Genomic DNA, 16,511 nt, shown 5'->3' with positions numbered 1-16,511 from the left:
ACAAATCTGACGACAAAGATTTCTTTTAACACAAAACAAGGAGCCTCTTAAAGAAATATGTCAGTTTTGTGACTTCTTACTGGTATGTTACACCTTTAAATAGCACAGCTACTTTTAGCCTGAGGGCGACTAGAGAACAGGATATTGTTTGAGTGAGAGGCCTTTGCTTGTTATTTAAAAAGAGACCCGAGTTGCTTTTCCTAGCATATATCTCCATCTCCTCCTCCCATTTCTATCAGCCGCCAGGCAGGAAATTAAAAAGACTACCTCGAAAAGTGCGACAGAGAGCTCTTGATGTTGAGAATCTCATTTTCATTCTGTTCCTGTGCTACAGTAAGGTCAGCGAGGAAGCCAGTTAGTCCAAGCAGCCTACCCTCACCTTGCAGGATCATTAGAAGAGCAGCCTAGTCACTCAAGGAGATTCCTGTAGCCCATACTAACAGGTAGCACCTCTTGATCTGGTATACACAACTGGGCCTTTTTTAGAAAGCACCTGGAAACACTCACCTTCAGAGCGCAGAAGATGCATGAGTCCTCCATGCACTTGTGGGTGTTCAGTTGCCGAAAGCTTCGGCGAAAGATGTCGAGATGCCAAAGGACCTGTGATCGAGAGAACAAAAGAATTAAGTCAACTAGTGAATGCCCATTAACAGAAACATCTCATAACCTGCCCACATTTTCCAGAGAAACCACCACCATTCCTGTTGAAAAGACAAGCATGTTGTGTTCTAGATGATGCTATGCATCTTGAGATACAGACTTTTTAACTAGCTTTACCAGTAAGACGTAACTGGCTTTCACGAGACAGACCATGCTGGCTGACCCGTATTTTTTGGTAGTGAACCTCATGGTTACCAGCACCAAACCAGCATAGAAAAAATACTAACCAGCTGAACTAGCAAAAACCCTTTTATTTAGAATTGCAAGTGCAATACTGAAGAGTCACGCTAACATCACCAAACGGCATTGCAAAAATGACCGTTTTCAAACACGCTTTATCCATTTCCACTATTCAGGCCAAACAATCAGATCCCATCCCAAACTCCATTAGTCTGGCTTTTTAGGATACCCATGCAAACAAAACAACACTGAACGCACCACATTTTTTGGGAAAATCAACATTGATGGCTTACAGATGGCTTACTTTCTTAGTTGACTCTGCACAATAAGCTGGGATAGTAGAAAGTAATTTAACATTGAAAAGATGACACACTTCGGCTCTCACTCACCCTCGGGGCAGGTTTTCACATTACACAAAACAGCCTAGAGGCTTCCTGGCCCTGTGCCGCAGCGCTCGGCCAATATCTGCACAATCTTCCAATCCTCTCAATAAATACGAGCCAGTCCTGGCTGCTGTTCTCACTCTGTTCATCTGCCAGCTGTCCACTCCACTTAATCCTCTCGGCAGACCAGGAATCTAGCACTGTGGCTGTCCCAGCTCCGGCAGAGTTTCAGACCGCCGGCTCCCGGTAGAACAAGAGGTAATACAGAAGACAGCAAGAAACAGAGATGTGAGGACACAAACTGTGGAAGAGAGAGGTGCGATCGCCCATGAGGAAGAGAGATGGAGTGAAGGAAGGGGAGGGGGAAAGACAGAGAGAGAGAGAGAGAGAGAGAGAAAGAGAGAGCGAGCGATATGAAGAAGTGCGTAAGAATAAGAGCGCATGTGGAGCGCAGAGGGGGAGATTGCTACAGAGATATGAAGCTATGAATTACCAAGACCGAACATGCGGTACACGCATCAGATCAGAGTTGTCCGGAGTTCACTTGCCCCGGGCACGACTCGCACTCATCATATAGAGCGAGACATAGAGAAACTGCAGAACTAAAGTGGAACAAACAGCGAGACTGCACCTTTACCCGCAAGCAACCATCTGGACCCGAAACACACAGACACACCTCACCGATGATCAAAGCTTTATCCGTTCCTAATGCTTCCACCATTGCCAACTGGGCCTGAAAACAAACAATTAACATCATCATCATCCAAAACCAGGCTTATACACACACGCAGACCACACACATCACAGATCAGCATTGTTCTTCAGTAAAGCAACAAAAAAAGACAACAATGCAGAAAAGCTGTAAAATCTCACTGTGTGGAAATCAGTTCTATCTGCTAAAAATGCAGGAATGCCACACTCAGCTTGGGAAGCTGTACTTTGTTATTTTCTGTAGGGTTTGTGTCCTCTCCAGTCTCTCCATACCTTACTGCAACTAATACACTGGCCCTGTACAGTAAATCCTCAAGCATCTTTGGTCATTGTCAAAGAACATTTGGGCCTAGTTACAGTATCAAACATAAAATTAAACAGCAATTGTTTAATTTCCTAGTAGGCGACGCTAAATAACTTATTTACTGTTTTTCAGTAGGTAATAATGCAGGACAACATGTTTTGATGTTTTTTGGCTGGTTCATTTAATTTTTTACTTATGTTAATGACTCTAAAATGATGGTAGATTATAGATGTTTTAAGAATAAACCCAAATAATTAGGGCTGTGCCAACACAAAACACAAAACATAAAACATAAAACACAAAACAAAAACAAAAACAAAAACAAAAAACAAAAACAAAAACAAACACAAACACAAAAACACAACAAAAACAAAAAACAAAACAAAACAAAACACAAAACAAAACTAGGGCTGTGACAAGATAAATAAAAAGAAAAAAATAAATACATTTAAATAAAATAAAAATAGATATATTACGATATGGCACATTGTCCTTAAACCTGTGAATGCACTTTGACCATGGTGTACCAGCAGCAACCGCAAACACAATTTATTTTTTAATATTGCAGTTCCTTTATAGAACAAAGTGTCAACTGGTTGCACACTTTAGAATCCCTCAGGTTCACAGATGCAGCATTTACCTGCTATGTCATGAATACTGAGCATTCTGACGTCCTACTTGACATTCTCCTTTTTGCATATTTGGACGCAAGGTGTGTGATGACAGAAATCTATAGCAACCTGCCGTGATTCCTCATACAGTGACACATTTGCTGCCCCCTGTGCTGCAGCGAGCCATCGCATCAACCTGTGCGTGCGGCTCTAAACCGCAGCTACTCTCCACTGAAACAAGGCAGAGACAAACAAACGGAAATAATCACAAACAAATCGCTAAGTGCAGGACTCCCCTGAGACTGGCAGAAAATAAATAGATGTGTTTCATAACTAACACACAAAGCACCTGCATTAGGTCCGAGGAACAAAGAACACTAAAGCCCCTTTGATTGGGCTAAATATGTGGATGGGATTATATAATGCTTTTTTTCTTCTTCATCTCCCTCTCCTTCTAACATTCCCAGTCTTTTCAAGCACTCACTTTATTTCTCTTAGTGTTATGAAATGATCCTTCGGGTCTTTACCTAGAGTCAGGTCGTAGATAGATTATGCCCTCAAAATGGACTACATAAAACATTACACCCCTATCCTTAACAAGCATCTAATGGCTTTCTCCTTTCCAATCAAACACTAACACACAGGGTCACACACACATACATAAACATATTTAAACATACACACACATACAAAGCAAAGCTCTAAAGTCTCAGCTCTTTTCTCTGTTCCTAAAATCCCCGTGGCAGCACTATGTGATTGTCAGTTCAGTCTCAGGGCAGATTTGCAGCTAGTCTCTGCAGCTCTTAAGCCTGGCCTGGTTTCCTCTCAGTACATCCTCAAAGAGCTTGTGTGTTCCGACCTGCCTGCCCTTGTTTTTTGCTCATTTCAACTCTCACTTTGTATCTCTAAAATAAAAAGTTATTCTTTAGAACATTTTTACATGCTGTAGCAGACAAGTCACTTTATTGTCATTGTATAAAATACAACAAAATTAATTCCCGTAACTCTCATAAAGTAACAATCGACACTTAAACATTACACACGCATAAATAAATAAAGAAATAACCACTCATTCTGTGGTTAGTCTGACTGTATGTTTACATGTATCTACATTGCATAATGTTCTTGAAAACTGATCTGATGAGTTTCATATTTGGTCTAAGATATTGATATAAAAACAAATGCACTGTGGCATGATTTTCAAACTGTTCAGCGGGGATTATAATATGACTATGATACAATATAACTTCCTGTAAAGCTTCTTTGAAACAATATGCATTCTGAAAAGTGCTATACAAATGACTTGACTAAATATGACTAAACATAAAGAGAATAAAAGGTAAATTCGCTTTTTTTATATAAATAAATGATAGTATGACTTTTACAGTATGACTTTGTTACAATACAACTTCCAGTAAAGCTGCTTTGAAACAATATGTCTTCTGAAAAGCACTAATGATTTAAATATAGGGAATAAAATGTAAATTAGCAATCTTTTAAAGCAAATAAATGCAATTTAAATTCAATTATTTAAATTGAATTATTATTATCTTTGAATACACTGAGTGAGGAAATGTCCTTCAAGCGGACAGATTTATTAAGTCGTGGTAAAACTTGTTGGTCGGTGCCTGCTCTAAGAGCCATAGTTTGAATCTGGCCTGCAACATCTTATTCTCTGTCCTGATCCTATTTCTGGCAGAGGTGGGGGAGGGGGTGAAGATGAGGATGATGAAGATCAAGAGGTCAAATCCAAAGGCATGAAATCACTAGGATACATGCAGGAAAGGCTGGAAAAGGCACATAAGCGCTGATGTAAGTTGTGTGCCTAATAGCGCAGGAAAATGAGACTAGGCTTAAGCAGATTAAGCACAGACTTTTTCATTCCAATCCACTATTAAATGGGCCTGAACCGAGTTCATACACACAGCCTCTAAGAGAGACCAGTTCTGCGACCTATCAGGGCCGTATGGAAACGCTCGGCCTTTAGCAAAACACTTCAAAGGAGTGAGGCTGAATTTAAGGGCTCCAGCTGAAAGAGGAGCTTAGCAGAGCTGAAGGAGTGAGAGGAGAGACATTGGACGATGACAGATTGCATTCTAGTGCCAGAGTATGCACTTTTCTCTCCCCTTCCTTATTTTATTTAGTAGTGATGAATCGGCTTCCCACTGAACAGTGAGCTGAGTGGATATGGGTGAGGACCAGCAGTCGCAGTTGCAGAGAGGGCATAGAGAGAGAGTGAAAGAAAAAGAAAAGAAACAAAGACAGAGAAGAAGGGTAGGGCAGGGAGATATACATCAAATTTTTTTTTTTTTTTATGAGACATTTTTATAACGTCTTTGATTTAAATGTCAGTCACAAAAACGGTATTCGGGTAAGTTTGATTAATTTGCGTAAATCAGTTCAAACTGTCTGTTTTAATGAATCAATTCAAAACTCTGATTCGTTTTTCATATTCACTCAAAAATGTTCACAGAAGTACACAGTGAAAATGATTTTTCAAAGCTGTAAATAAAACAGTTTATCAGAGTATGTCTGAATAAAATACTATTTCAATCTAATTCAAAATTTCATGTTTAATTCAATAAGTTACTTGCCATTTCTTTGTATCTAATTGTGAAATTTACTAGCAATTACTGCGTGAAAATTGTTTCTACACCAAATTTTCAGTGTATTAAAAATACTGTTATTAATTATTTTGTATTGTTACATTGGTGCACAGGGTGCAAAATAAATGCCACTTGATGGTTTTGCTAAGCTACTTGCCATTACTTGCCATACAGAACAATAATAATCATAAATGGTGTATAAATGGTGGTGAAGTTAAAAAATGTTAATTCATAAAACATTAATTCTGGATCCTATTGGTGCATATAAAAAAAAAAAACAATTCTGAAATATTTGCTGAAAAACGGTAACCATGACTTTTTTAACAAAATTTTTTTCAGTAATTTAATTTATGACATGAAATATTTTCAATGTAATTGATAACAAATGGTGACAAAACATTTCAGAGCAAATGCATAAATATCAAGACACTGCATAAAAAATAAAAAAAATTAAAATTGTTTTTAAACTGAAATAGTATTATTTATGCCACAGTAACTTACTGGAGACTCAAACGCAGCTACTGTAAATATGCAGCATTCTGCAGTGTGGGCCCCAGCTTTACATGGTGAAAATATGGTAAGAATCTCACGCAAACAGAGACAACTTTAAGCACAGTGATAAATTACACTCTCCGTCAGCAGCCCTGTGGAGAGTGCTCTGATGCTATGAAGTTTGAGTAGGCGAGGGGCTGCGTCGAGCAGTGAGTGTGTGTGTTTATGTGTGTGAATCCCATGTGGGCAGGCTGGGATGACTCAGAGTGACAGATGCACACGCACCACCATACCCCTCCCACCCAACACCAGTTACCAATCGATCATCCCCAACTCCTGAGAGGAAGGTGAGTTTGCAGCACGATGCGGAAAAAGAAAAACGTCACAGGTCTTCAGTCAAAGGTTAATTTAAACATACATACATACTTAAACTCCATGACGCCAGTGGCACGGATGGATTGCGTATGTTTCCTGCACTGCTGAATCTTCAACACCACAACAAAAGAAGTCATGTTTTACCTGAGAATCTGAGTTTGCTTTGTGTATTGAATGTGATTCAATAAAAATAGACTGTGTATCCCAAAATAAAGGCACGAATTGTCTTTCTGTTGCGATTTCCTCATTAACTGCCTGCAACAACAACCTGCAATGTGATCATTGTCCAATTCAGGAGCCATGAGGGGCCATTCACACAGAATGTGTTTTAGCATTTAAAAATGTGAGACTCAGGGCAGAAGAATGAAAAATTAAATGCAGGTTCTAGAAATTCATTTTTTTTAAGTTTTTTTTTTTAAGTGCATTTTTAGATCACTGTGTCGTGCTACACTGCAAAACATGAGAGCACAATGGTCTAAACACGTTCATTTAGAGCAAAAACACAAGACGAATGGTAGTGGAATGAAAAGAAAAATCGCAAGGTGTACAGACATTTTTTTTTTTTAAGTTGAACTTCTTTTAACTTGAAGGCTGCATTTTTAGAACGCAGTCATGTATGAGAGGCAGCAAAAGACACAAAGCATTAACACAACAGTCAAACATGCCCCTCTAGCATGTCTACATCAGAAAATCAACAGAAATGTAGGAATGTAAAAATGCTCAATCAAATTTTTAGTCAATCAAAAACTTACAGTGCAGCCAATGTAGCCCAATTTCTGAACAAGTGATGAATAGCTCAGAAAGACTGGTTTAAATTAGCCAAATATTTACTGAACTGAATCACAGACTGGTTATTAAACAAACTTCTGACACACTTACTAGTAATGTCCAAAGTTTGTGTCAGTATCTTTACTGACTGATTGTCCATATCAAGATACTCATTTGAAACAGATTTTTCTGACTTTTCTGCAGAATCGATACGCTGTAGGTGGTGACAGGAGTGAGTCGGTGAATCATTCACTCAAACAATTCATTCAAAATACTTAATGAACCAAATCTCTTTAAGAAGCGAATCATAAAATCATAGGCTAAACTGAATCAATTCATCCAAAAGCGTTAATTACACTCAGGAATGAAACACTACTGCTGTGTGGCTGACTGTTGATTCAGTTTTGACATGAACTTGCAATACTGTTTAAAATGCAATACTTATTATTAAAGGAGACATATTATGCCCCTTTTTACAATATGTAATGTACGTCTCTGGTGTCCCCAGAATGTGTCTGTGAAGTTTCAGCTCAAAATACCCCACAGATCATTTATTATATAATTTAGAAAATTCTTATTTTGAGTGGAAGCAGAAACACGCTGTTTTCCGTGCCTGTCTCTTTAAATGCAAATGAGCTGCTGCTCCCCACCCCCTTTTCCAGAATAGAGCAGCGCCATTACAGCTGTACCTGCTAAAAAACATATGTTTTGGTTCTGATTATCATGTTTATCGCACTGAAATCATGAGTTTAAACTTCTTATATATGGTTTTCTGAGTGCACACATCCGAAGCACACGGACAGAAAGCGGATGTCACAGCATTTGAGTGCTAAACCAAGTTTATGTTAGAAACACACATGAGTTACAAAAACAGTTGGTTATGTCTGTGAAGGTAAACATCTGGGAAATAAATCGCATGTTTATTTTAGATCTGTGTGGCAGCAGCAATATACAGTAAATAAATCAATAGATCCACTGCTCTGTTGTCTGCTCTGAGGCTGGGACTGTAAACAGTGTTCTGTGCTCGTCTGTGCAGCCAAAGGCAGAACAGTTAGCATGTTTTGCTCAGACTTTCGCCATGGCATTAGAACTGGTACACCGTTGTCGCTTGCTAAATCAAATGACGGCGACTTGGCTGGAAACTTACAGATGTGTGTAACGAGTGTATATTTGGCTATTTTATGTCCTCTATTCCTTCACTTCTTTCTAATGGAACTGAAAAATTAATCGAGCACAGCCTGTCAATCATCATTAAAGGTTGCAGAGTGGACAGCTTCCAGAAGACAATTTGTAAACGTTTGAAAGGGGCACTGAAAAATGAACAAAGCTGTAAGAAATGGGCCAACACAAGGATGAAAATGAGAGAGAGGGTCTTTTCATGTCCTTCAGCACTGAAGGGTCTCCAAGCATCTGCTACCTGATCAAGCCTGCTGGCCACATTCTCATTTCTCTGATACTCTCACTCTCCTCAGCCCTCGGGGCAGGATAATTAATATGACAGACATTCTGTTAGGTCGTTGTGCGTGTGAATAATTTTGTGGGAGTTGTAAAAGAAGTGGTCCTAATGAACTCTTTTCTTTTTGTAAAGTCATATTGAGTTCTCTCGCCATCTCTCCCATTGTTTCAGCCTCACTCCTGGACTATACTAAAGACTCGCCACCATGGAAACAAGCCAAGGCAAATATTACAGGCTTGTTAAGGGTTCTTTCAGAGAAAACAGAACTCCTACAGATATAACATTAGGTGGGAGTTTCAGTATTTATAAAGGTGGTACATTTCATTCTGTCCATAGTCATGAACACAATGAGAAAGCTTTACACAGCTCTCACTGCACCAATCTAGTAACATCTGGCCATGGTAAACTGCCATGTAATTTCAGGTTTGCCGGATATATGTGGAAATTACCTGATCCAAGTTACACAGAACAGTAACTTTCCAGAAATACCCAGACACCTGGCGTATATGGACATATACAGGTTTCATGGACATATAACTATATTATTGAACTCAAATATAGCTAGTCTTATTATTTTTGACCGAGCCATTAGAGAACATATCTATGTATAATTTATAATTTGAAGGCATTCTCTCTTCATTCTTCTTTGCATATTATTTCACAGAAATTAAGACCTGGTCCTTTACTGATGTATCGGGAGAAGTGGTTTCTCTAGCAGTATCTCTACCAATAGTGATTAAAGCCCAAAAAGTCAGTGTGTGTTATGAGGTATGATGTGTATCTTTTCCTGGGCAATAACAGTGGAACTGTTCAATAGTTATGTTTAGCCAAAACTAGCAAAGAGTATAATTATAATGATAATTATAATTATAAACTACATATAAACAAACAATATCTCCCCTGATAAATATTTGAAGTAAAAACAGCCCTGGTCTCCCATATATCTAACTATTCCCACCACAAACAAACACACACACACACACCCTACCTCCTGCTACAAAGTCTTTTGTGATTTAACTGATCTCCGGTCCCACTTCTTGAGGACACCAACAGCTACAGACTGAAACATTTGTAAGCTTGCACAGTTCTGAGAAGAATCCACTTCAGCATCATACACAAACCAGGTAAGACTGATTATTTATATTGTGTAAAACTAATATATTTAATGTCAAAACTATATTTATACTGTAATATTTCTCAGATGTTTCCTCTTTCCCACAGTATCCTACACACAAGACTGGGTTGACTCATCTTCAAAGATTATAAACGGTAACAGAAGTTCAGAAGGTTGTTGCAGCGTTTTGTTATCCAATTTTTGTATTGTTTTACCTATCCAATTAAATATATTCTTTTACTAAACGTATTTTGTCTTTTAGGTATTCTGCAATATTTATGATGAGGCTATGAGGAAGAAGGTTTCATAGTTTTTTTTTTGTGTGACAAAAAAGACAAAGAGAGACAACAGTAAGTTTAGAAATTGACATGTTGTAACACTTTTTAAATAGGATATTAGCCTGTAGTGATTATTGTCAGTGGTTACATTACTGTTATTTTGCAGTTGGTGGAGACGAGGTCAACAGAGACAATCACAGAAAGAGCATTGTGGAGGACAATGTGCCACAACAGCTAGAGGATATCTACACTGGACGCGAAAGGGACCATTGCAAATCATTTGAACTTTGTGTCAGTATGTCATAAATAAAACGAGGCATCAGTTTACTGTCGGGGATTTGTCGTGTCGCTCCGCACCGCATCCAGTGTAGACAGCATCACTGATTATAATGGGTTCTATAGTATTTTGTCGCTTCGCGCCGAGCCACTACACGTTGTAATAAAGACAAATCATCAATTATTGGCTAAACTATATTATTTTTATCTGCCCACCTTATCAATCCAATCATTCACCTGTAAGGTTTTTGGGAGGGATACACTCTAAATGAAACCAATAAAGTCACTTTTCTGTAAGGGTTTTGGGTGGGATAAATCACAAGTTTACCAATGAAATGGCTTTTGAGAAAAGTCTGTGCACTCAGTGGCCCAATAGCTGTCTGGTTTAGGGATGGGTTTAGTTTCAAAGCAACCAATCCAGTTTAACATGAATGACCAAAAGGGGAGGGCACAGTGACACAAAGGTGTGAGTGGCCCCTGAAAATTTTCTTTTGAGGTGATTACTTGCCATGGCAACAAATGGCTGTTGAACAGAATACCTCAGTAACATACATCTGATTTGGTACATTTTCAGCAGTATACGGACCCGTGGTATTTCCCATATCTGGTCAGTAATAATCTCAGATTTGTCTGAAATTCTGCAGTGTATGCAAGAGTTTACTGATCTCACCTCTTTTCATGCAGTGTCTCACTAAAACAGAAAGAGTGGATAATGAAAGAGACAGAAACATCACTATATAACACAGTATACTGAAGCTGAACCCAGCTAAATTTATTATAATGGGTTTATTTGAAGATTGTTTTAAGTTCACTTAAATTAAAAGGTATAATACTTTTTAATGTTCTATAACCATTCAGGCCTTAAAAAAAGTTTAAAAATTATGGCTTTCGATTTTACTGTAATGTTGATTGGCTATAAATTACTCAATTTATCATCAGAACTTCATCATCAGAAAAAAAAAATCCAAATAGATTATTTAAGAGGCATCAGTAAAAGTATTGTCGGTGATATTTGCCTTCATTCATAGTACTTAAAAAGGCAACATTAAACAAATATTTAAAACATAACATTGTTATGTTGTTTCTACATTAATGCAGATTCAGTGTGAAAATATAGTTATGATCTCAATTAAATTCACGTTCATTACATTAAATTTTACAAATGTAAAGGCATATGACTGATGATTATACATCAAAATCACAGATTACACAACATAGTGTTGTGTATTTTAACCAGTGTGTCCCCTTTAAGCACCGAAGTCCAAACATAAAACATTACAGAAGCATGTGCCATAAAAGCTAGACCGTTTTCATATGGCCATAAAAACTTTCTATTCCCCCGAAGAGTGCGTGAATGTTTGACAAAACCTGACTTTCTGAAGTTAAATAAATTATTCCTTTATTATGAGACCAGTAGAGTGTTCCAGGAGGTTACAAGATGGTGACAACTAGCACAAACATCCTGTCCTCCAGAGAGAAGTGTCTGTCTACCACCAGCAGAACAACACAGGCCATCAGGCACACGAGGGTAAGGGGGCGACTGACAGGGAACGTGCAGGGCCGCATTAAGACCGCACTGGGCCCCGGGGCTATGACTTACTGCAGGGCCCCCCATCACAATAATTATATATATATATATAGGGTACAACGGGGCTAAAGGCCCACCTTAAGATAAAAATATGCCATTCACTGCGCCTAAAATGTATAATTGCAGAAAAAATATATACGTAGTATTGAACATTAATGGAGCAACAGATTTTGTGTGAAAAATCATTCAAGTTGTTTATTTTGTTTAAAAATCGTATAAATGTATGAGGTGGCAAGAGGGTCCCTCACACGGTATTTATACAAATACTTGTATACTTGTTTTTTTTTTTTAATAATGTCTAAGTTAATACTTGTTCAAAACAATCACTTTAGCAAAGTTTGTACTATTTTCTGCTTATTTTGAAAAATAAACGTTTTATTTTTCCAATAAATATGCTGTCATTAAAATGTGTTAATATAAAAAAATATATTTAAAAATACAGAAACAAAATCGTTTTAATAAGTAAAGATTCTGAAAGCATTGAAGGAGATCCTATAATAATTTAATATAGATTTTAAGTAGTTACAACAAATGATATTTTTTATATGATATGATAAATATCATGTTTTTAAATATGATGGTTTCATTCTAAACATGGTGATTATCTCTAATATGGACACCCAACATAATATATGATATTTACCATCTGAATCTAACCATGTCATGTCAATAAATGGAAAAGTCAGCCTTCTATTAATTATCATGTTAATTACTATGCGCCTTTAGCCCCAACAGCAGGGGCGCTAAATATATTGTATAAAGAAAATGTGCAAATAGACTGAATAGTCTTCGCTGTATAAATTCAATACACATTCATCGTTCAAAAGTCAAATATAGAATAAATGCATTTGATTGGTAAACCAAATTCAGACTTTACGTTTCAATCTCAAGTGGTAATGCATGGAATTTACGGAAAAGCTCAACTAAATAACAGCGCTAATAAGTGGGGGGTGTGGTGGCTTTGGCGATCGGCGCTCCAGTCAATCTACTCCACAGCCAATCACGGGCCCCCTCCTTGCTCGGGCCCCGGGGCTTCAGCCCCGCCCAGCCCAATGGTTAAAACGGCCCTGGGAACGTGGCATTATAATCTGGGTCACTGCACCTTTGCAGATGTGTGACAGGTGTGAGAGGAGAAGAGACAGGTTGCCGCCCCCTCTGCAGGGTTACGGGGAGGTAAGACTGTCAGGACGGCTTCCTAAAACCAGATCTCCAGTCAGGCAGGCCAGAAGGCACTGAGGGAAAGGACTCGGGCAAATGATGGTCAGCTAAATGAAGGATGTCATGGGAATTTTCCAGCCAAGAGATTCTGTGGGCACTTCCAAAAACAGCAAACAATGGCACAAACAAATGTTACAGCACATTAAAAGAACAGTTCACCCAAAAATGAGAATTTGCTCACCCTCAGGCCATCCAAGTTGTAGATGAGTTTGTTTCTTGATCAGAACAGGTTTGGAGATTCAGCATTACATCACTTGCTCACCAACGGATCCTCTGCATTGAACGGGTGCTGCAGAGGATCCATTGGTGAGCAAGTGATGTAATACTACATTTTTTTCAAATCTATTCCAATGAAGAAACAAACTCATTTTGGATGGCCTGGGGGTGACGGATTTTTAAAAAGTTTGGGTGAACCGTTGCTTTAAGCATTAAAGTATGAGGCCTGTTTCTTTATATGTAAGTTTACAATGACCTTCATTCTCCATATAAGCCATAAAACTTGAAGTCATCCAGTACTTCATCCCTTGCCGTGTGTTTGAAGCCGTTTCTGCTGCCTACATCTGCATCCACACTCTCTTGTCTTAGGTAAGGTTGGGCAGCTGTGTGACAGCAACAGTTAAGAAACACTTCAGCTTCACGCTAGATATCGGTCCTGCTCCAGACAGACACTGAACGCTAAATACAGGTACACCTTTAAAAAACACACTCTAGACATATGGCAATGCAGGTGAAATATTTAAGGTTTATTTATGTTGTTGTTGTTGTTGTTTTCAACAGCTGTCTTTACACTTGCTGCAACATTTTGTATTGTGAGTCAGATGACGATGTAGCTGCTATTTCATCACACGCATACACAGCAGACTAGAATTACTGTGCTGTTGTGGTCTCTTCTGGCTTACAGTAAAAGTGCTGCAACATCACAGGAACACAAAGATAAAAATAGCTGTTTCGTTTTAAAAGGTGTTACTAACGTCTTGGTTACGTATGGTAACCCTCGTTCCCTGAAGGAGGGAACGGTGACGTCACGTCGGATGACCGACGAATTGGGATCTCGCTTCGAGAGACCAATCTACTTCGAGTGTAAACTAAACGAGCTGATGCACATTGGCATGTGATTATTGCATCCAGCTGCCGCTGATCACAGCATGAGTATAAGTAGGCAGCAGATGCAGCGCATATTCAGGTTTTCGCTGAGGAGCCGAGCCGGTGACCCGGCCGCTCAGCGGTGGTACAGGAGCTGTGGCGACGGGACGTGATGTCTCCGTTCCCTCCTTCGGGGAACGAGGGTTACCATACGTAACCGAGACGTTCCCTTTCAGTCGGTCACTCCCGACGTCATGTCGGATGACCGACGAATTGGGATCCCTAACAAAGGGCCACAGGTACTGCCCCTTCCAGTGTCCCGTGGAAGCCACCTGCGCCCTACTTTTTGGCGTAGACCAGGGCTTACCACAAGAGGACCTGCTACTGCTGCTATGGCACTACCCAATCAGAAAGACTGGATAACACTGGAAAAACGTACCTGTTCCACTTCGGACAGGGACGTTGCGGAAGCTCCAACCTTCCCGAAGGAGGTTTCGGAAGCAAATACACATATGAACATTCCTTAGGTGCATATGGAAGATTGGAGGTGATTGTAACCCTCTTGGAATGGCAGAAGTCTGCCGGGGAAACACGGGCTCAAGGCTATACCGTGGACTTTACACATATGAGATCCACTTGGGTCTTACATATGGAACCCAGCCTTCTACCGGTTCTCGAGGATTCAACGAGTGAAGGCCTGGCACCGGACGCTCCGCCACGTCTGGCTGCCGAGGGAACGGAGGAGCTCAACAGGGTCTACTATATGGACTCTCTGGAGTGGTTTTAGCAAGCCAACCCGAAGTCGGGGCCTCTCAGTGCTTCTACCCGTTTGAGGTGAGAACACAGGAGGATACCGGCTCCACACGAAGGCTATAGAATCTAGCGAACGTGTTAGGGGTCGCCCAGCCCGCAGCTCTACAGATATCCGCCAGCGAGGCGCCACGAGCCAGCGCCCAGGAGGATGCAACACTCTAGTTGAATGAGCTCGCAAACTGAATGGGCAGGGCGCACCCTGTGCCTGATAAGCCAGGGTGATGGCATCCACTATCCAGTGGGCCATCCTCTGCTTAGAGACGGCATTCCCCTTCTGCCGGCCTCCGTGCCCTACCCTCCCCTACCCTCTTGATGGAGGCAGGAGCAGAGTTTTCATTGACAGAAACTTCAGCTCGACTGTCTGCAAAGGCTCAAATGGGCCCTGCTGTAGTGCTGTGAGCACTAGAGTCAGGTCCCAAGAGGGTATAGAGTGGGGTCGTGGAGGATTTAGCCTTCTCGCCCCCCTAAGGAACCTGACGATCAGGTCATGCTTCCCCAGCGGCTTCCCTTCTACGGGGTCGTGGTTAACAGCGATTGCAGCGACATAGACTTTGAGGGTGGAGGGAGACAGCCTTCGCTCCACACTTGTTGCAGAAGGAAAGCACGACCCTGATCGGGCATCTCCGGGGGTCTTCTCGATGAGAAGAACACCACTCGACGAACAGCACTCACTTCAAAGCGTAAGCGTGTCTCGTAGACGGTGCTCTCGCTGAAGTGATGGTGTCAACTACCTCTTGGGGTAGGTCACCTAGAACCTCCGCGTCTCGCAGGGACCAGACATGAAGTTTCCAGAGGTCTGAACGCGGGTGCCAAAGGGTGCCCCGTCTCTGAGTCAGTAGATCCTGACGCGAACCGCAGCAATGGTCTGTGGTGCGGAAGGGTCGACACATGAAGTACTCGTCCTTCAGGTCAATCGCTGCATTCCAAATTTCGGGGACGGATGCGTCAACATCTTGAACGGTAACCAGTGAATGACCCGCCGCCCACTGCTGCTCACTGGCGAGAGAGGAGGGTGAGTGTGATACGACACTGGATCGTCCACAACCCCCCCGTCCCTCTGGGGACCCAGAAATAGCGGAAATTGCTCTTTTGTCGAGTATTTGGGTACCACCGACTGAGAGGTCAGTGGCGGAAAAAACAAAAAGATTCTCCGCCCGGGAAAAGTTCTCCACCGTGTCGCCCAAAAAGGCCGGTCTGGGACACGGGGGCGTTCAAGAATCGTGTCTTGTCCGTCTCGCGCATGTCGGCCAGACACAGCCAGAAATGGCGCTCCTGGACCACCATAGTGGACATCGCACGACCCAGAGACCGCGTTGTATTAGGACACAACTGCATCGCAACCGACCGCTCCACCGGGGGGACCCTTGTAACCCCCTTAGTTGCACCACCATCGAGGGTGGTGAGGGAGGAGGAACCAGCAGATCGGTTTCCGGCAGTAAACGGTGCCGTCCACGACCTGGTGAGCTCCTCATGCACCTCCGGGAAGAAAGGCACCAAGGCGGGGCGCTGAGAACCAGCGCGGACCACCCCGAGAACCAATCGTGCAACCTTGAGGGCTCGGGACACGGTGGAAGTCTCCACTCGAGCCCTACCCC

The 16,511-nt window shown here is 41.1% G+C and overlaps 1 protein-coding gene across 10 annotated transcripts in view; it reads right to left on the bottom strand.

Moving 5' to 3' along the window:
- LOC107720824 (inactive ubiquitin carboxyl-terminal hydrolase 54-like) overlaps positions 1-16,511 on the bottom strand; it is a 69,927-nt gene that overhangs the window by 42,878 nt on the left and 10,538 nt on the right. For 9 of the 10 annotated variants that reach the window (XR_001637646.1, XM_016528658.1, XM_016528655.1 and 6 more), the window contains exon 2: positions 508-600. Coding sequence is in view for 9 of the 10 variants with exons in the window: in XM_016528658.1 (XP_016384144.1) it covers positions 508-600 (93 nt within the window). In the remaining variant the exon portion in view is untranslated. Of the gene's footprint in view, positions 1-507; positions 601-1,229; positions 1,382-16,511 lie in introns of those variants that run through there. The other variant, XM_016528663.1, reaches the window with a different exon arrangement.

This window comes from Sinocyclocheilus rhinocerous, unplaced genomic scaffold (assembly GCF_001515625.1).
Source record: "Sinocyclocheilus rhinocerous isolate Xijiao unplaced genomic scaffold, SAMN03320098_v1.1 scaffold4893, whole genome shotgun sequence".
Lineage (NCBI taxonomy): Eukaryota > Metazoa > Chordata > Actinopteri > Cypriniformes > Cyprinidae > Sinocyclocheilus > Sinocyclocheilus rhinocerous.
This window is presented reverse-complemented; position numbering and strand designations above follow the sequence as displayed.